The sequence below is a fragment of the Martes martes genome (genome assembly GCF_963455335.1).
Source record: "Martes martes genome assembly, chromosome: 7".
Lineage (NCBI taxonomy): Eukaryota > Metazoa > Chordata > Mammalia > Carnivora > Mustelidae > Martes > Martes martes.
In genome coordinates this window covers 116212210-116234483 of record NC_137894.1, presented here as the reverse complement: position 1 = coordinate 116234483, position 22274 = coordinate 116212210, and the positions used below count along the sequence as shown (strand labels likewise).

General features: G+C 44.8%; 1 protein-coding gene across 2 annotated transcripts in view; it reads right to left on the bottom strand.

The window, feature by feature from the left end:
* TTC7B (tetratricopeptide repeat domain 7B) overlaps positions 1-22274 on the bottom strand; it is a 248850-nt gene that overhangs the window by 72378 nt on the left and 154198 nt on the right. For both annotated transcript variants that reach the window (XM_080807351.1, XM_080807352.1), the window contains exons 14-15: positions 19815-19887; positions 16970-17130 (exon numbers count right to left, since the gene is read on the bottom strand). In XM_080807351.1, coding sequence (XP_080663477.1) covers positions 16970-17130; positions 19815-19887 — 234 coding nt within the window. The remainder of the gene's footprint in view (positions 1-16969; positions 17131-19814; positions 19888-22274) is intronic.

Here is a 22274-nt window from a genome sequence, read left to right as displayed (position 1 = left end):
ATGCTTAACTCACTGAGCCACCCAGGAGCCCCAAGGGTAGATATTTCTAAATGCTAAAATTTAATATGCCTTACAAAGCTTTCTGGTGAAGAACTCTTGATGACAGTAAATGAGAAAAGTTTAGAGAAATACTAAATTAATGATTCCCTCCGACCTTATCTGGCAGCATAAAAAAGATGTGCTCATTAAGTACATCAAGGAGGAAACATACATATTAATACACAAACCCCACACTAATTAGCCGATCTGTAAATGCTGTCTTTGAGGCAGCTGATTCAGAATGAAAATCATGGGAACCTTGAACATTTGGTATTTTGTGCTGGCCTGGGTTGGAACGCTCTTGGGCTCAGCCTGCTCTTTGTTTATCTGCTGAATGTAGGCAGGGACGCAAAACAGCTGTGAAGAAAAGCACGTGGTGTCTGCCCAAGTGAGGCCACGGCCATGGGGACCGTGAATGCCATCCCCAACTCTCCCTTCCAGGGAGCCTGACCTGGGAGCCGAGGAGGGTCACCTGAAAGAATGTGCGAATCGGTCACCAAGTGAAAGAAACTGGTCGGGCAGAGGGGGCTGGTGTGGGGGGCACAGGTCTGTTGAAATGAAATTTTAAATTGAGAAGATGGTTGGCAGCCATAGATCAGAAGGGCAGGAGAAATCAAAAGAGATGTGCCAAAAGCATGTGGTGACAAAGGGCAGATAGATGGAAATTTGAAGCCAGATGAGTCAGCTGGGAACAAAGTCTGAAAGGACCCAGAAGTAAGCAGCCCTTCGCTGGTCAGGCAGGGGAAATGTGACCAAATAGATCGAACCAAACCCTTAGAGCGGAACGAGGGGTTTCTTCCAGGTTTCAGTGTGGCTCTCAAGAAGGAAATCTAACTCAATGTCATTGTCACCCAACATTCCTGATGGCCTACTGCGTGCTGGTCTCCGAGCCTCTCCTGGCTGGGGGTCAAAGCAATCCAATCCCGGATGGTGGTGTTCCCGGCAAAAAAGCAGCCTCTGATCCTGGGCTGAGTCACTGTCGCTGAAAAGCCATACTGTGCCTGGCCGGGGAGTCCTTGGGGGTGACACAGTTCAGCAGGGTCCCCTCCACCACAAGAGTGGACAATGATGCTGGGTTTACAGCTCTGCCGGCCCCAGAGCTGCAGCCTCAAACCTCTGACAGTTGCTGGAAGCGATGGGCAGTAAGGAACCGGTTCATGGGACCTCTCCCACTCGACATCAAATACTGCTCAAGGACTCGCGAATGGGGAACGTTCAGTAAACGTCACCTGCACAAATGGTCCATCTACTCAACTGTTACACAGGAAACAGACAATTCCTTTGACCACTTGGCTTACTTCATTGCTGCACTGACACACTGTACATTGGCTCATTAGGAAAAAAATATATAGATTTTTCCAATTAATCCAAAGCTGGACAAGGTCTTGAGCGGTCCCTATAATGCCTCACTACTCAGGAGTGTGGTCAGGGGCTGGCAGCCTCAGTGAGCCCCCAGTGCAAACCCACCTGAGACCTGGTGAGCCAGAATCTTCATGTAACATGACTCCCGCGTGATCTGTGTGCAAATTTAAGTTCAGGAACCCCCACTCTGGTTTATAACTCTCTATCCTAACCTTCAATGAGCTGATTTTTTTAGAAGACCTCCAAAGGAAAGAGTTCCCATAACTGCCCCTCCCCTTAAGAAATTCTACCTGTATTTATTTTACTTCAGTAAGAATTCTGGGAGTATTTTACGCTTAAATTCAGTGGGAATTCTGATCAACCACTTCCATTAAGCCCACAAATGGAGGGGGCCTCTACCCATGATCTTGAACGGAATGCTTCTATTCCTTCTGGAGGGATTCCCAGGATGGCTTTCTGGTGGCTGCCCTAGAACCTGGTCCAGGTCCTCCCTGAGATGTCTCCGGGGGGGGGGAGGGTCAGTGTGCCAACCCAGGGGGCACATTCACATGGTCACCCATGTACAGGGCACCCTGAGTCTTCAGAGCCCTGAGCGGTCATCCACGACCACTGGGAGTCCTCTTCAGGGACAGAAAACTCCAATGTCTTCCACAACTAGGCAAGTAAACAGGAGCTGAGCTCAAGATGTTCAGGAGCACTTGGAGTCGTGCCCGCCTACCCAAGAGGTAATCAAATCCAAACATTTTTAAAATGTGCGCTGACCTAACAGGACTCTGCAGGCAAATGTCAACGCACAGGCAGCCAGATAGAAACCCCCAGTTTACAAGGTTTTCAGGAGTCAAATCTGAGTACCTGGTTGTCTTTGTAAAACCCTAAAGCCCACGCTGACTCCCTGCCAGTTTGCCAACACAAGCACCAAAGGGGGTTCTGACGAGTGGGACTCTTCTTTAGGGTTAAAGCCCTGTCTAGGAACTGACCCTGTGGCTTACCCACAAACTTCTGTCTGGGAGTTTTTAACCACTGAGGAAGTTCTAAAATTCTGACCGCTTTTAAGTTCTCGAGTTGCTCAAGAAGGAGATGCCGCCTAATGCACGCCGGCCCATCTGGGCGGTCATTCGGCATGTCCCTACATTGGCCTCACTGTCACCCTGAGTGTCATCTCCGCCCAGGCTCCTAGGTCCTGGGGAGATGGACCCCACACATATTTAACAAACTCAAGTATCAGGAGCAGGAGCCCCGCTCTCCAGAACTCTGCAGCCCCTCGTCCCCGATGGGGCGGGTGCTGCGGACCGACCCCAGTCTGCGAGGACTCGGCTGTGCCTCTCCGTTATCCTAACCCGGCCTCCTCTTCGTGACAGGCAGGAGCTCCTGTTAGATCCCCTATCAGTTACATTTCGCTTCTCATTTCAGTCAAAGTGTCAACAATCTGGAATACGCCCCCTTCCTTCTAGCGTTATTTTTAGAACAAACAAACAACTGACATATTTAGCTAAAATAAATCACCTCAAGAAACCCCGGTTTGGCTCATTTTTTGCTCCCGGTTCGGCTATGAATCTCAACTTGGACCAGTGACCGGAACTAGCACCCAAGCTGGAAATGACACGGACAGGGTGAACGAAAACACCCCTGGAATCACACTGCCCGTGTCTCAAAGACCTCCCTCAGTGTCCACGTTTGGCACTTTTGTTGAAGAGAGTCCTTTCACCCGGTGCCACCCACAAAGCAACCAAGCGTGGACGTGGGTGGTCAGGACTGCTTCTGGAGCGCTGTCTCCCTGGGGGGAGGGGCCCAGGACGCCCTGCCCTCTGCTTCACTAAGGAAGCTGGTCAGCAAGTGCCCTTGGCCCAGGAGCCGTCTAGTAAGCAAACATGTGACCAGGAAATATCTGAATGTAAGTCTTCCCATCAAACGATCTGGCTTGACAAACAAAAACCAGCTTATTCTCTCCCCGGAACCACAAAGCCCTTGGTCATTTCCAAAATGGGGGAGGCAGTGAGCCTGAAGTAACGCTACTGACTGGCCCTTCCCCAAAGGCCAGCCCTCGGGAGGGCTTCCCTGCCTTTATTTCTGACTCAGTTCCCATGGCCCCGATTTCCCCATAGTCTCAAGTCTGAGGATGGGGGCTCAAGTGAAGAAAGGAGACTTGTGGGCCTATTTCAGTGGGTGATGGCAGAGCCCAAAAGAATGGGGATCCTCCAAGGGGAAGAGTCCAGAGCCAGATGTGACGAAGGCAGAGGGATCCATCAGGCTCCATAGGATCGAAATGGCATCCTCCACTAAAAGTCAGGATGGGAGCCAGAAAGGAGGAAATGAGGCAGGGTGCCGGCAAACTGAACCAGCTCTCTGGGACCACAGGTGGACAATGCCTTTCTCTGGGATCTGGAGTCCTTGCACCAGGGAACTGCCACTATGAATCCCAGCCTGTTGCACATTCCCCACATTCTCTGACTTTACGTCCTGCGTGTTCTCATTGACTACGCCATGAAGGGTTGGATTTAGTTTTGTTTGGCTTTGCTTTCATGGGGTGCCCTGCTCTCCAGGGGTGCCAATGGCCACAGTGGCAATCTTTGTTTCCTCTGAGGCCCTCAGTACCTTCCAGAATAATTCCTCACGTGTCACTCTGAGCGGCACGAAGGCGGGGACGCCACTTTCCTCGGCCTCAGCAGAAAGCGGGGGCTCTCTGACCTTTAACTAGGGAGGTATTCAAAGGACAGTGAATCAGATCATCTGTAGGTGGGGTTATTGATCCCGACCAGCTGTTTCTGGCTCAGGACTCCCACGAGAGTACTCATGGGATAAATGTGGAGATTGTCTTCTGTATCTTCTTTTCTCTCAGGTGTTTTTGTTTTGTTTTTAAACAAATAGTAAATACTAAACTTTCATGACCTTAAAATGCAAAAAGACCATTATGAATGCACTGACATTCAACTGTATATCTGGACTGTTGGATGTGTTTTGCGCAGTTGGCTGGGTAACTTGCAGGTGCTTTTACTATGACCCACATGCAGTAAGCAGAACTCATTACTTTATATAGCAAACTTGGCAGATTAAAACCAAAATGGACCGTAGAAGAAACACAGGTAGACACATGCTTAGCTATGAACTAAGGCTCCCAGATGACTCCGCAGGGTCATCAGTTTCAACCACCCACTGCACAAACACGTATTCGTGCTTGCAGCATGCCAACCATGGGGCTAGGTGCTGGGGACCCAGATGTTTCAGGAAACACCTTGCAAGAATTCTGAAGATGATACTCCATACTTAGAGTGGTTGAATGAGATACTCAGAAGAACTTGAGATCTTTTAAAGGAAAGCATCAAAATAAATAAACCTTTGGCATGCCACCATTGGGGATAGATGTCTTCGGTGTGGTTGTCCTACCCTGGCCTGTCCCAGCTGCCAGGTCTCCTGAGGAGCTCTCTCTCATGGCTGATGAGAGGGTGGGAAGTCCTGCTTTTCTCTCCAGCCTATCCTGAAGTAACCAGGAAGAGGGGAACTCTCTGGAAGGGAAGCAGGACACTCCCATGAGGACTTCAGACTGGCCGCATGCACGTGGACTTGGGGAGCAGAGCTTGGGCCAGCACAACTGCCAACCTGAGGACAAGGCCATCCCTCTCCCTGGAGAAGGGAGGGTCTTCTTATAAGCAAATCGGGCTTCAAGTACATTTCTTTTCCATTTCCTCTTTTCCAGTTCTTCTTCTACCCTTGCCTCAAAAACCCAGTTTTTCAGTTTCCAAGCCATTTTTCATTGCCTTTTTGGTATTCTGTCTCTCTTAACAAGCATCGGACATTCACTGAGGGCAACACCAGAGACCCAGGACATCACAGAAAGATTATCTAAACAGGCTGGCACAGGGGGAGGCTACTTCCCTGCTCTAGCCAGCCCCTCCCAGAAGAGCGCTGGCTTCATGACCCAGAGCAGGAGACTTCCGGAGCAGACAGGCCCCCGGGCACCTCGTCTCAACCTCCCAAGAACACTGGAAACCTTCCCGTCACTAAACATGTTGAAAGGGAGAGGCTGGAAGGCTGATTTTTTTTTTTTAAACTGTAGTAAAATATACGTGACATAAAATTTCTCATTTTAACGTGTCTAGTTCAGTGGCATTAAGTATTTCCGCATTGCTGAGCCACCACCAACACCACCCATCTCTAGAATGTTCTTCCCCTTGCAAAACTGAGACACTCCAAACCCGTTAAATGAGAACTCCCCATTCTCCACTTCCCCCAGCCCCTGGCAACCCCGCTCTACTTTCTGTATGTGGGATTTTGACTGCTCTAGGAACCTCATATAAGAGTAACCACACAGAATTTGTCTTTTTGTGACTGGCTTCTTTCACTTAGCTTGATGTCCTCCAGGTTCATCCATGTGGTAGCTTGGGTCAGCATCCCCTTCCTGTTTAAGGCCGAATGATATGCCACTGTATGTACGTATCACATTTTGTGTATCCATTCATTTATCAATGGGCACGTGGGGTGCTTCTACCTTCTTAGCTGTTGTGAATAATGCCACTGTGAACACGGGTGTGTGGTATCTACTTGAGTTCCTGCTTTTAATTCTTTTGAGTACTTACCCAGATGTGGAATTGCTGGGTCATATGGTAATTCTATTTTTAATTTTTTGAGGAACTGTCATACTATTTTCCACAGTGGCTGCACCATTTTACATTCCCACCAGCAGAACACAAAGGTTCCAGTTTCTCCACATCTTTGCCAACACTTGCAACTTTCTGTCGTGCGTGTGTGTGTGTGTGTGTGTGTGTGTGTGTGAATAACAGCCATCCTAAGGGGTATAAAATGGTATCTCACTGTTTGATTTGCATTTTTCCAATGACTAATGATGCTAAGAATATTTTCATGTGTGTTTTTTTTAAGATTTTATTTATTTATTTGACAGAGAGAGATCACAAGTAGGCAGAGAGGCAGGCAGAGAGAGAGGAGGAAACCGGTTCCCCAGCGAGCAGAGAGCCTGATGCGGGGCTCGATCCCAGGACCCTGGGATCATGACCTGAGCCGAAGGCAGAGGATTTAACCCACTGAGCCACCCAGGCGCCCCTCATGTGCTTATTGGCCAGCTGAATATCTACTTTGGAGAAGTGTCTACTTTGGAGAAAAGTTACTTTGTCCATTTTTTGTTTTTTTTTTTTGTTGTTGTTGTTGTGGCAAATCGACTTTAAATGAGCTAGTGTACCACTGAACTTGCTTCACCTCGATCCATGGTGTTTTTGAGGGGCTACCCATCCTCCTTTGCCCAAAGATCCTCCTCTCCAACTTGTACCTGAGAGGCAGGCATCCCTCGGTTGGTAACCTTGCACTCATCCTTCCCAGGAATCCTTCAGGTACCCACAGATTATTTCTCTTGAGTTAATGAGAACAACTTTTCTTTGTGGCCCAACTTTCTACCAAGTGCAAATTTAATGGGCATGTTCTTTACTGCATCATTCAGCTGAGGCACAATGATAGCCCACAGCACCAGGCCTCTCAGTAATCACTACATCAAAACATGACTTGGTATCACATTTCTACTTAAATTGAATGCAAGTAGGACAGAGTGAGAAAGAGGCAGTCTTACTTGCCAAGCAATGATTTTTTTAAAAATGAGATACATGCTCCACTTGAGTAAAGAATGATCCTAACCATGTTTTCCAGTTTATTGCTAAGATTGACAGGGGAGACAGCAGAAAAATCCTGTTCGTGTGGATTGCTAGCTCTAAGAAAGCATGCACTGTCTTTCTCTTATGCGTGGCAGCATTCCCAATATCTGGCATGGCATGTGGAATGTGGTAGCAACTCCGAACTTCAGAAGTGGTGGTCAAGAGCACAGATGTTGAGGCCAGCCCACTCAGGTTCAAATCATGACTCCGTCACTGACAAGGTGGGTAATTCTGGACAAACTAGTTTACCATTCTGGGTCTCGATTTTCTTATCTGTAGGGATGATCATATCATCTCCTGTGGTTCTCATGATGATTAAATTAGTTTAAAATCTGTTACTTGCTGGGGTACCTGGGTGGCTTAGTCGGTTAAGCATCTGACTCTTTTTTTTTTTTTTTAAAGATTTTTATTTATTTATTTGACACAGAGAGTGAGATTACCAGTAGGCAGAGAGGCAGGCAGAGAGTGGGGGAAGGAGGCTCCCTGCCGAGCAGATAGCCCGATGCGGGGCTCGATCCCAGGACCCCGAGATCATGACCCGAGCCGAAGGCAGAGGCCTAACCCACTGAGCCACCCAGGCACCCCAAGCATCTGACTCTTGATCTCAGCTCAGGTTTTGATCTCAGAGTTGTGAGTTCAAGCCTCGAATTGGGGCCAGCGCGGAACCCACTTAAAAAAATGTGTTAAGTGCTGCTAAGAGATGTCTATACCAAGGTGGTATATAGATGCTACTGGTTATCGCCGCTAAATGAGTGAATGAATAAATGTTATATATGTTCGCTTCTTTCCATAGTTGGTTCCTGTTGGCATGAAAAGAATTGTGATCACGTGACAGGATCTGCATGACAAGATCTGCTCTCCAGGTGCAAGATTAGAAAATCATACACAGTAGTGCTTAGAGGAGCTGGTGGTCTTCTAGCCAGGTGACTGAGGGCTTGTTTCAGTATCTCCTCATGTTTCAAAGTTATGGGTCAGAAAACATACTTAAAAGAGTCATCGAAACACCTCAGTGGTGCCACTTGGATTTGTATCCTTGAAGGTTCCAAAATACTTTCTTGTGCTTCATGTCACATTTGACGGTTTAAATAAGAAAGGTTAAAATTCAAATCAATTAAAAATCTGTAATTAGCAAAGTTGAGTAACCATGATTTGTCTCAGGGCAAGAGACTAAACCCAGCAGCGCCTGCCCTTCACGGCCACTGTGAGGCTTGCTGAATCAGAATAAAACATTCCAGCCACACTACCGTTCTCAGATGCCACTGTATGTACGATACTATCTGATATATTTTCCCAAGACAAAAAGCAAAAAATTATCAGCTCTCATCCCAATATTTTATCTAAAAATGAATCCCCGTGGCAGAGACGCAATGTCTGCAAGGGGTTGATCAAAGCGCTGGCTGACAGACTGCCGCACTGTCCTCAGGAGAGATGACTGTCCCGAATGTCACCTGGCAACCACTTCTACCTTCTTGGGCCAATGAGAAAAAACACTAAGTGAAATGGAGTCATCAATTCGGAAATTTTTGCAAAGCTGCATTTCAAAAGAAGGAATGTCAAGGATCCTCTACCAAGTACAGTAGATAGTGAATCTACCTGAATTTACAAACCCTCTTCAATATAAAAATGTGTTCTTTGTTAGATTTTACTTTGGGGAAAACTTGCAATGCATTAAAGGTATTTCATGCAACGTCAGCAAGTAATCTCTCATTCCTTTGTTTAGGTATTTAATAGTTAAAGGGTTTTTATAAAAATTGGTTTTCAACAGAAAAAGAAGGCAGATCAGGAGGAACAAAATAAGACAGGACACAGAGAGAAACTGTAGACATAAATCCAACCATAGCATTACCTACATTAAATGTGAATGGACTAAACACTGAAGACAAAAGGCAGGAATTATCAGACTAAACAAAAAACAAGACCTGGGGGGGCTCAGTCAGTTAAGCATCTGACCTTGATGTCAGCGTCACAAGTTCAAGCCCTGCATTGGGCTCTATGCTAGGTGTGGAGCTTACCCCCCCACCCCCCCCCCCAAAAAAAAGCAAGCCCCAACTCCATGCTGTTAAGAGAAATATTTGAAGAAGTAATGGCTGAGAATTTTCTAGAAATGATAAATACCAAAAATATCAACCTGCAGCTTAAGATAGCCCAGTGACTCCGACCGAGCAGGAGCTACTCTGAGCTGTTTCACAGTGAGAACATATAGCGCCGGCAACAACGGCAATTGGAAGTGGCCAGGGAGAAAAGACAGATGACATTAAAATGATCTAAAATTAAACAAACAGTTGACTTCTCAACAACTACAAGAGGAGCAAGATCATTTGTGCTGTGAGAAAATGTGAGCCTAGAATTATATATCCAGTTGGAAAAGCTCTTTTGAGAGTAAGGCCAATATATTTTCAGACACAAACTGAGAAAGTGTGCCAGCAACAGACCCTCACTAAAATTTCTAGGATAATCACTAAACAACAACCAAAACAGAATGCTTCTTTTCCAAATCAGTAAGGAAAAAAAAAAAAAACAAAACCACATAACAAAAACATAATGAACCTAAAAGAAGAAGGAAGGAAGAGAGAGGATAGCCTATGAAGGAAAGGGCAGGACAAAGAGAAAGCGCCGAAGAAGGAGGAGATACTAACACAAATGTACCAGTATTTACAGTAAATGGAAATGAACTAAATGTTCCAGATAAGACTGTCAGTCTGAGTTAAAAAAAAAAATCAGCTGTATATAATGAACAAAGAGTGAATCTAAAACATTAGACTATAAAAAGTTCAAGGTAGGAGAATGAAGAAAGATACATTAAGCACACATGTGCAAACACATGCACACACACATGCGGCATATGTGTATCTGTATATGGACACACAAATGTAGAGAAGTGTTGTGGATGTGTGTGGATCGCATCCAAACGAGATTCTGAGTCAAAATGAATTATGTAACTTATTACATAAAGATAAAGGGTTGAATCTACCAGGAAGACAGCAATTCTAAATTTATATGCACCTAAGAGCACAGCTTTAAACTATATAAAGCAAACATTGCTATGACTATGTGGTGAAATAGGACACTCTACCACCCCAGTGGTAGATTTCAACACATCTCTGCTCAATAATTGACCAAGTAAGCAAACAAAGACCAATAAAGAAAATCTGAATAGCAGAGTTAATAGCTTAATCTAATAAATGTATAAAATGTACCCCTAAATGCAGAAAGCATTCTTTTTAAGCACACATGGAGGATTTATAAGATGTGACCATATGCTGGGCCATAGAACAAGTCTCAACACATTTCAAGTTCATGTAAGATGACAGTCTCCGAACACAATTCAATGAAGTTGTTAAAAGCTCATTAACGAAAGATAAGTGGGGGAAAACCCCCATATATTTGACAATTAGAAAACACAGTTCTAAAATAACGAAGGAGCCAAAGAAGAAAAATGGAAATTTAACATGATTTGAACGAAATGATAAAAATTTCAGATACTGAAATTGTGGTCTACAACTAAAGCAGCACTTGGGAAATTATGTCTTAAATGTTTATGTCAGAAAATAAGACAAAAAATTAATTAACACCAAACTTGAGAGATTAAGAAGGAAAACCAGGTAAAACAGAAAAACTCAAAGAAAAAAGAAGAAAGGAAATGTTAGAAATAAGAACAGAAATTCATGAAACAGAAGTAAATATATAGTGAGACCATAAAAAAGCTGGTTCTTTGAAAAGGTCAATGTAACAGACAAATTTCTGGCAAGGCTATTCAAGAAAATAAAAAAGAAGGCACATTAAGCAATATTAGGAATGAAAAAGACTTAACTGCAGGTGCCGTATGGCAATAAACAGATAATTAAAAAACACGAACAGCTCCATGCCAAAAAATTTAAGTTTTAGATCAAATGGACAAACCCTTAAAATATATACACATTATATATATTTTAGCTTCTATGTTTTACATAGCTTAAAAAATGAAGCAGAAAACCTGAATATCCTATAATCATTTTTGTAAAAGCATCAGAAGCTTTTCCATAGAAAGAGACTAGCCCCAGATGGTTTTACAGGCAAATTCTACTGAAACTTATCATTCTAGAAACAGATAATTCCAATCTTACACTAACAATTCTAAAACACACAAAAATGAATCACTCCAACTTATTTTATGAGGTTCGCCCAACCTTGATGCCAAAACCTGACAAGTATACAGTGAGAGGAAAATCGCATGTTACTTCACATATGAACAAATATAAATGTTCCTTAAAAATTAGTAAACCGAATCTACTAAAAGAAGCTACTATGTTATGATCAAGTTGAGCTTATTCCGGGAATGCAAGGTTAATTTAACATTTAAAAATATCAAGTAATAAGGGGATGCCTGGGTGGCTCAGTGGGTTAAAGCCTCTGCCTTCAGCTCAGGTCATGATCGTGGGGTCCTGGGATGGAGCCCCACATTGGGCTCTCTGCTTAGCAGGGAGCCTGCTTCCCCCTCTCTCTCTGCCTGCCTCTCTGCCTACTTGTGATCTCTGTCAAATAAATAAATAAAAATCTTAAAAAAAAAAAAATCCCTCTTCTTAAATCCCTGTTGTTCCTTTCCTCCCTCAACCCAGGTATCCCCTCTAGAAAGTATTCTTCCCTTCTTCTCTCTCTGCCTGCCTCTCTGCCTACTTGTGATCTCTGTCAGATAAATAAATAGAATCTTTTATTAAAAAAACTCAAGTAGGGCGCCTGGGTGGCTCAGTGGGTTAGGCCTCTGCCTTCGGCTCAGGTCATGATCTCAGGATCCTGGGATCGAGTCCCGCATCGGGCTCTCTGCTCAGCAGGGAGCCTGCTTCCCTCTCTCTCTCTGCCTGCCTCTCTGCCTACTTGTGATCTCTGTCAAATAAATAAATAAAATCTTAAAAAAAAAAAAAACAAAATTCAAGTAATGTAACATTCCCAGGTTAAAGAAGCAAAATCGTATAATCATCTCAACAAATACAGAAGAAGCATTTGATAAAATTCAGTATCACTTCATGATTGAAAAAGATCAACTCTTAGCAAACTAGGAAGAAGGAAATTTCCTTAACTTCTTAAATAGTATCAATAAACAAACTTGTAACAAACATATTCTTAATGGTCAAACACTGAAAGAATTTTATTCAACTCTGTTGAAGGTCCTACATAGTCTGGTAAGGCCAGTTTTAAAAAGTTGAAGGATTAGAGATAAAGAAACTAAATTGTATTAATTCAGAAAAAAGTCATCTGTATAGGAAGTCCAAACTAATCTACATATAAATTGTTAGAATTAACAAGAGTTTAGCTGAGTTGTTGGGTCAAGAAGAATGTACATAAATCAGCTGCCTTTCTATACACTAGCAACAAGTAGATAGTAAATTTGATAAAAAAAAAAAGACTGCATACATACAGTGTATCAAATGGAAATTTTTTTCGGTTACTAGGAATAAATCTAGTAAAAAACGGGCAAAATATTTATAGGAAAAATTGTAAGACTTCATTAAAAAGTATTTTTAAAATCCTAAATAGATATAATGGCCGTGGTTTAGAAAACCCACTGTCACAAATATAGAATTCTCCCCAAGCTATTAGATTAACTGTCATCCCAATAGACTTTGTTGTTGTTGTTGAACTTGACAAACTTGATTCAAAAACTTACATGAAACTCAAAGGCCTGAAATGGCCACAACACTCTTGAAGAGGAAGATACAGGGATGGACATACCTCACATATAATAAAGTTGTAATAATAATAGTAATAATAATAATAATGATGATGATGATGATAAAGTGGTAATCACACAGAGATGGGCACACTGAAAGAACCAAGTAGAAAGGTCAGAAATAGTTCTGCACCGGCTCCCTCACCCACATATGGGCATCTGATTTAAGACAAAGTAGCACGTGGAGCCACAGGGAAAGGGAGCTTTTCAGTACAGGACACGGGTACAACTGGATATCCACGTGGGGGAACACCACCCTGAATCCGTCACACCATACAGACATAATAATCATTTCTAGATGGACCCTTAGATTTAAGTGTGAAAGGTAACACAAAGCACTCTTAGAATATAACTTAGGAGACTGTCTTCATGACCCCGGAGAAGGGAAGGGAATAAACTAGACACAGAAAGTACAATCCATGAAGGAAATGGTTGATAAATTCAACTACTTTATTTTTTTTTTCAAAGATTTATTTATTTATTTGTCAAAGAGAGAGAGAGGAGCGAGAGTGAGCACAAGCAGACAGAGTGGCAGGCAGAGGGAGAAGCAGACTCCCTGCTGAGCAAGGAGCCCGATGTGGGACTCGATCCCAGGATGCTGGGATCATGACCTGAGCCCAAGGCAGCTGCTTAACCAACTGAGCCACCCAGGCATCCCAAATTCAACTACTTTAAATTAAAAACAAGAACTTCTGTTCATCAGAAAACAAGTCACAGATGAGGAGATGAGTTTTGGAACACATGTAAGCAACAAAGGGCCTTATAACCATAATATATAAAGAAATTTTACGAGTTGGCATGAAAAGTCAACCCAGTTAGCAAAGAGGAAAGACTTCTCTGTGTGCTTCACAGAACAGGAAAGCGAAATGACCAATAAACAGAGACAAAAGTGTTCAACCTCATCATGCCACTTAAACTTACAATGTGATGCCATGAACCAGCAACCATGTGGCCAAGAATAAGTCTGAAATGTGGGGGGATCGGGCATCATCAGTATGTGCGGCCCCACACACTCTTGGGCACTGCCGCTGGGAGTGTACAGTGGCACAGCCCCCTTGGAAAATGGTTTGGAATTATTTGGTGAAACGGAAGAGGCCCATATCTTATGACCCAACCATCTCACTCCCAGGTAATCCCCAGAGAAGTACATGCACCTGTGTGCCAGGAGACGGCATACAGGGATATCTACAGCAGCATTGTTTCTAATAGCTGAAAACGTCAAACACCTGTACAGCCACTTCCAACAGCCGGGAAAAACACATCATGGTATATTTATATAACAAAATACTACGTATCGGTGTAAAGGAATAAATTCTTGCTGCTGGACGAATCCCAGGAACGTGATGTTAAGCAACGGAAGCAAGCAGTATAAGGATATATTCAGTACAATGCCGTTGAAAAATTTTCAAATATGCAAAACTAGAAATTTTTATAAAATTTTTCAAATATGCAAAACTAGAAATTTTTATAAAAATTTTTATAAAAAATTTTATTATTTGGGAGTGCGAACACATATGGCATATATGGGGAATATATATATATACATATATATATATATATATATTCCCCCAAGAGAATGCTCTGCCTGGAATTCAGGATGCAGTTAACATCCAGAGATGTTAGACAGTAAGGGGACAGGATAGACAGGGGCACACAGGAAATTCACAGGCAATATTAATCTTCTTTTTCTTAAACTATGAAGTGGGTATATATGTTAGTCATATTATTATTTTAAGTATATTTAATAAGTATCCTTTGACTTTTACTCAATATTTAATAACAACAATTTTGAAGAATTCTGTAATACAGTATTTGAGGAACACTGGAGAAATACCAGTCATCCTGATCATATGAATTCCTACCAGGTACTGAGTGATTACCGTTACAAATGTCTTAAATGCAGTAGCTCACACAGCTCAAGGTCCTTGGAGGGGCAGGTGTTTAAGTACCTTGAGTGCACCTAACAGGGACCAATATATCTGCGATTCTCGGCATCAGGTGAAGAGGCTAGCAAAATCCATTCTCTGTTCAACAGTTGAACTGTCCAACAGTTAAACAGGGTTCAGCCCAACTGTGGCGAGGCCCTTTACCTCCAGCCGGCAGGGATGGAGGAAACACCAGCCACGCCCTCAGTCTGTGTCTGGCTGATGGGACACAAGAAGCATGAGGCCCTCCCGGGCTTCTGAGAGTCTACGGTTCTGCGGGAGACAGGATTGTCACAAACAAACAGATACTACTGCCCGGGATTCGGGACAGGTGCCCACATAATCTTGTTTCGGTTGGTGTTCAAATGTTTTACCCTGGGTTTGGAAGGAAACCACGGGATCCACCAACTACATCTGGCCCCAACTTTTAATAAAGTATTCTTGGGAAGAAGTTTCCCATCACATAGGAAGAAATACAAATATTTAAAAAGCAAACAAGTCATCGGCTGCTCTCAGACCTGCTGCCATATGCTTTGCTTTTTTGAGCTCACAGCTTAACATTAAAATAACAGGCTCACATTCCTCAAATATCTCTACTGCTGTTCCTTACTTATTCTACTTGAAAAGGCTGTCAGCTGCTGTCACTTGGAAGCATTACCATATTAGCCACCACTGTTTACTGCTCACTGCATGGTGTGGCTATTAGTTTAATAAGCCTCCTCTTGGATGACACCCTGGGATGTCTACACAGGAGATGTGTGCTGGAGTCTACCGTCTAATGAAGGTGTTAGGGGTGGGAGGCAGGGAACGCCGCTTTATAAATATTGATGAGAGAAACTGACTTCAGTTGCATCAAGGTTGTCCCTTACTGATGGGGAAAGGACTGAGTCCTCTTTAAAGTGCACTGACTGCCTGAAGATCCCCGGGGCTAATCAGCTTTGGAGGAAACTCAGAAACACACTCGGCGTGCAACAGAGCAAGTGTGAGGCCGGCACGAAGCAAAACCCTGAAACAAGGCTTTTTAGTGCACTTGGCACAGATAGCTGAACCTACAAAAGAAATCTCTAGTCAGAGGTTGCCTGGATTATAATGAGAATTTTCTCGATGGGGAGAAGAGAAGTGCCCTTTTCACTTGAAGACAAAGAAATGTCTGTAATGGAAATGTGTGAACCAATTTTCCAAGGCGAGCTGCTGAAACGCACTGATTAAAGACAGTGAGGTGATGAGGCAGAGAAATAAAGCCAAAGTCGATCCACTTAAAATTCGCCACAGTGCTGATGGCGCTGATTTCCCCAAGTGATGAGAGCTGCCCTGAGCCCCCGCCCACATCCCCCCCACCCCCGCCCTGGGCCCCCAGCCACCACTGACCCTGCCATTTAGACAATTAGAACCTGCCAGTGTGTGCGGTGTTTACTGTTTCTGGCTTCTGTGTCCTGGTTACCAGGCTACTCCACTGTGGATGAAATGGGAACCAAGGCGCCCACATGACAATGCCCTTCTCCACAAAGCCTTCCTGACTGGCCTGGATTCAGGGATTTGGAGGAATGTTGGGAAGATAAGCAGACAGTCATGCCTATGGCAGTTTATAATGGCAATTCTTCAGTTGGGTACAGAGATGAACTGATTTATTCAAGGAATTCTAGTTCCTAGAGAACGAACCAAGGCATAGAGAGGTCAGGTACCTTGCTGGAAGTTGCCTAAAATATGACAGCCCCTGGAATTAGCAGAAGCTGCTGGTAACAAGGACAACCCAGCTACGGAGCGTGGTTCCCAGGCTTGTCATTGGGCCCGTTCGGTCTAACTGCCGCCATAGCTGGACATATCTGCAGTAGCATTTACTATCTCACTATTTTCTTCAAACTGACTTTAAGACAACTCATTTAAAAGATCTGTCATCTCCCCCTGACCAATAATTTCTGTGAAATCACACTTTGATAGGCAGTAGATTTTTTTTCTACTTAAAAATGTAAAACTATTACAGTAAAAATGTTCATCCACCATCCACCTAAAATCATCTTGCGTGCACCAAAGGTACACACTAGAAAAGACCCAATAAGGTATTTTTAAACTAAATAAGATCTATTAACTAAATAGATAATAAATAAGGGTGACCTAACAGGCTATTTTTGTTTCCAAATATCATGGAGAAACAAGAATAAGGGAAGTTTGTAGTATTGATCCTCAGGATATCCATGAAGGACTTAAATATCTGAAATAGAATGAAGGAAGCAGGGAGGAGTGAAAGTAACTTTCTGAGTATGGGAAAACAAAAGGCCAGGAGCACTTACATAAAATTCTCCGGATATTCACTGAGGGCCATGTCAATGATATTCAGAGCATCGTGGTAATGCTTTTGTGCAGACAGTAGGAGGGCAAGGAGGTGCAGGGAGTTGGCGTCATCACCTTGAAGTTGAAGAGCTTGGCGGACATACCCCAGAGCCTCTGGGATCTGGTTTAAAACAAAATCAAAAAGAATTTTAAAACACGTGTGTATGTGTGCACGCACACACACACAGACTCACGAAGCTACCACTTCAATATCTGATTCTTTGTAAATATCAAAAGTTGCTTCACCCTGTGCCACGTTCAGATTCTAATCTCTGTGATCGCCCCGGGATATTAACCACAGACATGCAAGCAGATGTCCTCTTGAAGCGATGGTGTGACCCAGGGAGTGAGGCAAGAGGCTCTGTTTCTCTGTGAGACTGCCAATCCCAAATCTTCTGTTTCTCCCTAAAACACAATTTCTCTTTTCTGCAAAGCTGATGCACTCTTGATTGTGCCCAAGATAATTTCACTCTCAATGGACAGACATACAAGTTGCCAGAGGTTCTTAGTGGAATTAAACTACCTTAGCTGAACTGTTCTCATTTTTTAAGGTCTTACCGAACTGAAGTACACATTGAGTTGCAAAACTTAAACAGAGTTTTCCAGACGATCAGACACCTGTGAGTCTAAGTTCCTTAGTCCAGGACACCTCCATTAGATATCAAGGAAATATGCAAACAAACAAAAACCCCACACCTTTCCAAACTACAACCCAAATTAGCTCTATCTGAGAAACAAATTGCAACGCCACACACAAAGCAGATGTATCCAAATTCAAATAGGACAAGAGAAGGGCTTAACCTTGAAAATGCAAGAGCTGTTCAAGACTTCCTTCAAAATCACCCAAGCACCAGGGTAGATAAAATGCATACATAATGGATATTTGAACACCCGAGATTCCATGCAGGTTTAACAGTGACCAGGAAGAATTAGAACCTGACACTGGATTTCGAAATAGAGCTCGGGACTGAAGCATTCTTACACAACCTCCCCAGGGACTTCTTCCCGTCCGCCCCTCTCCCCCAGCTCCAGTCCTCATGCCGGACCTCTTCTCAGCTCACCTGCCTCTTCTCAGTCCTCGGTCTCCTCACTCCTAGGAAGAAGCCACGGCTTCCCAAACCTCTTCATTTTCCTCTCTGATATCCTATTTTTGATGGATTTAAGTTATAAATGCTGGCTACAGAGCCTTTCTGCCACTGAGCCACAGCCTCAGGGCTGTCACAGCCCAGCCCTTCATTTATAGGGACGGAGGCCAGTCCAGGGAGGTGACATGGCTTGAGCGCTGCCATCTAGCTACTGACTGACTAGGACAAGAGTGGCACTAGACCTTCTGATTCCCCTCCTGTCTTTTCCTCTTGCTCAAATGGCATTGGCTCTAAAGATAAGAGGGCCACAGCCCTGGGCCCCTGTCTAGCAGGGACACTGTCCCACAGAGTGTGGGCCTTAGGGTGTGGGCCCACAAAGGTGGCAGCTGCACCCACAAGGCCACATCCACTTATCCTCTCCTCGGAGCAACCACCCACCGTGTGGACGGCACCCAGCCTGTGCTTACAAGGAGGGCGGAAAGGCAGGTCTACTCATGGTGTTGATTTGCAGGAGTGACCAGAACAAGCAGGGGCAAACTGCTATCTGGGACAACATGACGCCCTTGAGTGCTAGCTGACTTGAAGGAACTCAAAGCTGGTTCCTTCACGGGACGAGCATTACTGGGTGCCTAACACATGTCGGGCAGTGTTCAGCTGCTGGGGTGAAGCAACGAGGACAATGGACAAGGGCCTCTGCTCTCATGGAAACTAGTCTGGGGAGGAGGACAGATCCTGAACAGAAGAGCTGAGCAGGAGGAGGGGGAAGTGCAGGCCGCTGGAAGGAGGCTTTGTGCAGAAGGTGAGAGAAGCTCCCAGGAGAGGGGGGACCAGCGCCCAGGTGCTGCCGTAGCAGCTCCCCATCGGTACAGCTGTGAGCCCCACCACGCCAGGCGACAGGGCCTGTATGGAGGAGTCATCTTGGTTACCACTGGAAGCCATTCCTCCACACCATTCCCAGGCCTGCGGGGAGTCAGAGGCATGCCTACAGCCCAGGCCTGCCCCGGGAATGGCATGTCTGGGGAACTGACCTTTGCTTCACCCTCCAGTCAGCACTCAGGAATGTGCTGGGGTTACCACCAGCGTCTTGCACCTGGTGGGCAGGCAGGCATGCGGCCAGAGCCTCAGAGCAGCTGGGAGGGGACGGGAGGGGGTGAGCGTGGCCAAGGCGGCTTTTGGAAGCTGCCATTGAGAAGATGAAGGCCAGCAGAGCTTGCCTCTCCAGCAAGGAGCATGCTGCCGAGTCCCACATTTGGAGGAGGGAGCCACTGTGACTGTCCCTATCTTCTACATGTTATAAAGGAAGCAGGTAACTCTCGCCCCTGCCTGCTGGCATCTTCATCGTGACAACCAGTGGCTCATTCCCCACCAGGCAGCTCAGCACTGGGCCTGCCAGCAAGCAACAAAGGCTCCTTGGTGACTCCTAGGCTCAGGGCACATGCCATGAGCTGCATCCCGTGCTGCCCTCTGAACCCTCCAGAGCTGGGACTTCCTCTCCCAAAGAAGGGCCTGTGACACCTGCGTCTTCCCAGCAGGGGCTCAAACTGACCGAAACACCGGCGGCTGTGCTGTGAGGGGTCAGCATCCTCTCAGAAGAGACCCCGGCTCCAGGTCCACCTCAGGTGAACGAGGGAAGACCAGCTAAGGCCTCACATGGAGGTGCTGAAGGAACTGTATGGAGATGGAGCGCGCCCTGGGTTTAGGGAACGTGGGAGAAACTGACCTGTCTGGAGATGGCCAGCTGCAGAGCCAGGTAGAAAGCTGCTTGGTGATCTGTAGGTGACAGGCTGTGGGCCCTGAAAAAGTATTGGTGGCCATTAGTACACGGAAGAGGCCATCTTGTCTTTCCTAGCCAACGGGTATGCACAGTTGCTGTTTCACACCAAAGCCACGTATTTAACTACGTGATGTTTCACTTAAACTTTTCTCTCTGGTCCACCCACAAATGTAATGCATGTTCTCTGTCAGGACTGTGTGCAGGTAGGACACAGGAGCGTGCTTCTGTGTCTTCTCCGGCATCTGAAACGGCAGCCCGTGATCGTTGGCTCCGAGGAGGAGCCCAAGGGGAAGGACTTCTGGGCGCTGGGGTCTGACCCCCCCAACCCCAGCTTATGCCTCCCCTTGGGCCGAGCAGGAGAGGCGGGGAGGTTACGAGTGTCCTTGGCAAAGCGACGGCTGCTTTGGTTAAGTTTTGGCTTGGCCTTAACGCTACTTCATCCAAATGTCTGGATTTCAGAGAAACCATATGAAAATCAAAGACCTGGCTTTGCTTGTAAAATGAGGTTTTGGTTTTTGATGAACCAAGGGAAGAAGAGAAGGGTTCTCGTTCAGTCTTTTGAAGCTTTTACTAAGTTCCACGCAGTTTACTACTGTAGACTGTGTAACTGTGACATGCAGGGCTCTGTGGCTGGGCACCAGGCGTGGTTTTATTAACTGGCCTCTGACAGCGGATGGGGAGAGGCTATCCCGGCCTCCTACCTGACAGCAAACAGTCATCCTTGCTTTTATGTGGAAGTTGACAGTACTCCACCTGGAGTAACTCAACACGTGACTATGTACAAGAAATAATTCTGCATTTAAAAATTGGGGAGGAAGAGAAAAACAAACTTTTACTTTCTTTAAAAGGCACTATGGGGCAGACTAATTACCAATGGGGGGCAGATGGTAAACAACCCTTCATGCTCTTCTGTCAACACTCGGTGACTAAAGGAGGATCTTCCACCAGCAGAAAACAAATTCGAGATAAAAAAGGAAGCCAAATCATTATGGATTCAACTGCATCAAACATGCCAAGGATGGTTTTTCTGTAGTAATAAAGACTTTTACTGAAACCATCCATCCTGCTATGGAGAAAAAGGCTCAAAAGTCTTCCAGGTATTTGGCTTCCAGAAAATACACAAAGTCCAACAATTAGGGCATTGTTTAGGCAAATGTGGTAGCTCCACACTACCACATTGTGGGGAAAAGTGTCGTGGTGGGGCCCGGGGTGGCGGCGGGGGGAGGCTCTGTCCTTCTGTTAATCTCAACAGCAAAGCACCTAAACTCCCATTCCTGGGGAGTCTTCAGTGGTGACCTTGCCTCAGGACACAATCTTAGTTTAAGAGGCGGTGACTGAGTAGTTGCCTGTGTGGCCTTTTTAAATGTCTTATTGCTATGTGAGGTCTGCTCTGTGGGCTCCAGTTTTTCTTTTTTTATTTTACAAGTATTGGTTTTCCATGAATTTATACATCAAAGAGTTTTTTTTTCTTCAGTATTCATAAAAAGGGAGATTGGAATATCATGGTTTCTGTCTCTCCCGATTACTCAGGAAAAATGACTACAAAATTAATTATGAAGAGATTCTGAATTATTTAGCATTATTTATCTTATCTTCTTTCACAATTGATAAAGCCAGGTTTCTACAACTTAAAAAAAAAAAGAAAATTCCTCAGAGCTATAATTTTCTCAGCCCAGTCTAGAGTTGTCACAAATGAAGTTAAGTCAAATCATGGCTGCCTCTGCCCAACACCAACCAAGGGAGAAGCTGGCAATGGCCCGGTGAGTTCGGGGAGTGGGCGAAGATAGTCCTAACCAAAGGCCTCACTCTGGCCTCATCAAATAATGACTAACTGCTAGCCACAGCACTGACTGTGAAAGGAACAAACCAGAAGGGATAGAAATCTCAGCCTTCCATGGTGCATCAGCGCAAACTGAAGAACTGCCAACTTGACTAATAATGGATATCCAACTGCCAAGTTTCTAGGAGACGCAACTTAAACATACACATTTGAAAAATTTCACTTCAGTAAGTTGGCTAATGAATTAAACTGACCACTTTAGCCTATGAGAACAACAAAGAGATAAAGGAGAACGTCCAAGAAAGCAAGAAAAAGTGCACAGTAGACTCCAGAAAACTTGCTTCAGTCAGGCAGAACAGCTTCAGCAGCCATGCTTCCCGTGGCAAAGCCATGTCCCCAGAAATCCACTCAGCAGAAATCGGCATGTTGATGCAGGCAAGAGGAAGGATATCAGTGATCTTAAAAACTACAAGCCTGCTGGACTCTGCACATGGATTTGTTTTTTTTTTAAACGTAGGCTCTACACCAAGCATGGAGCCCCATGGGGGACTTGAACTCATGACCTTGAGATCCAGACCTGAACTGAGATCAAGAGTTGGATGTCGAACCATCTGAGGCACCCTGGT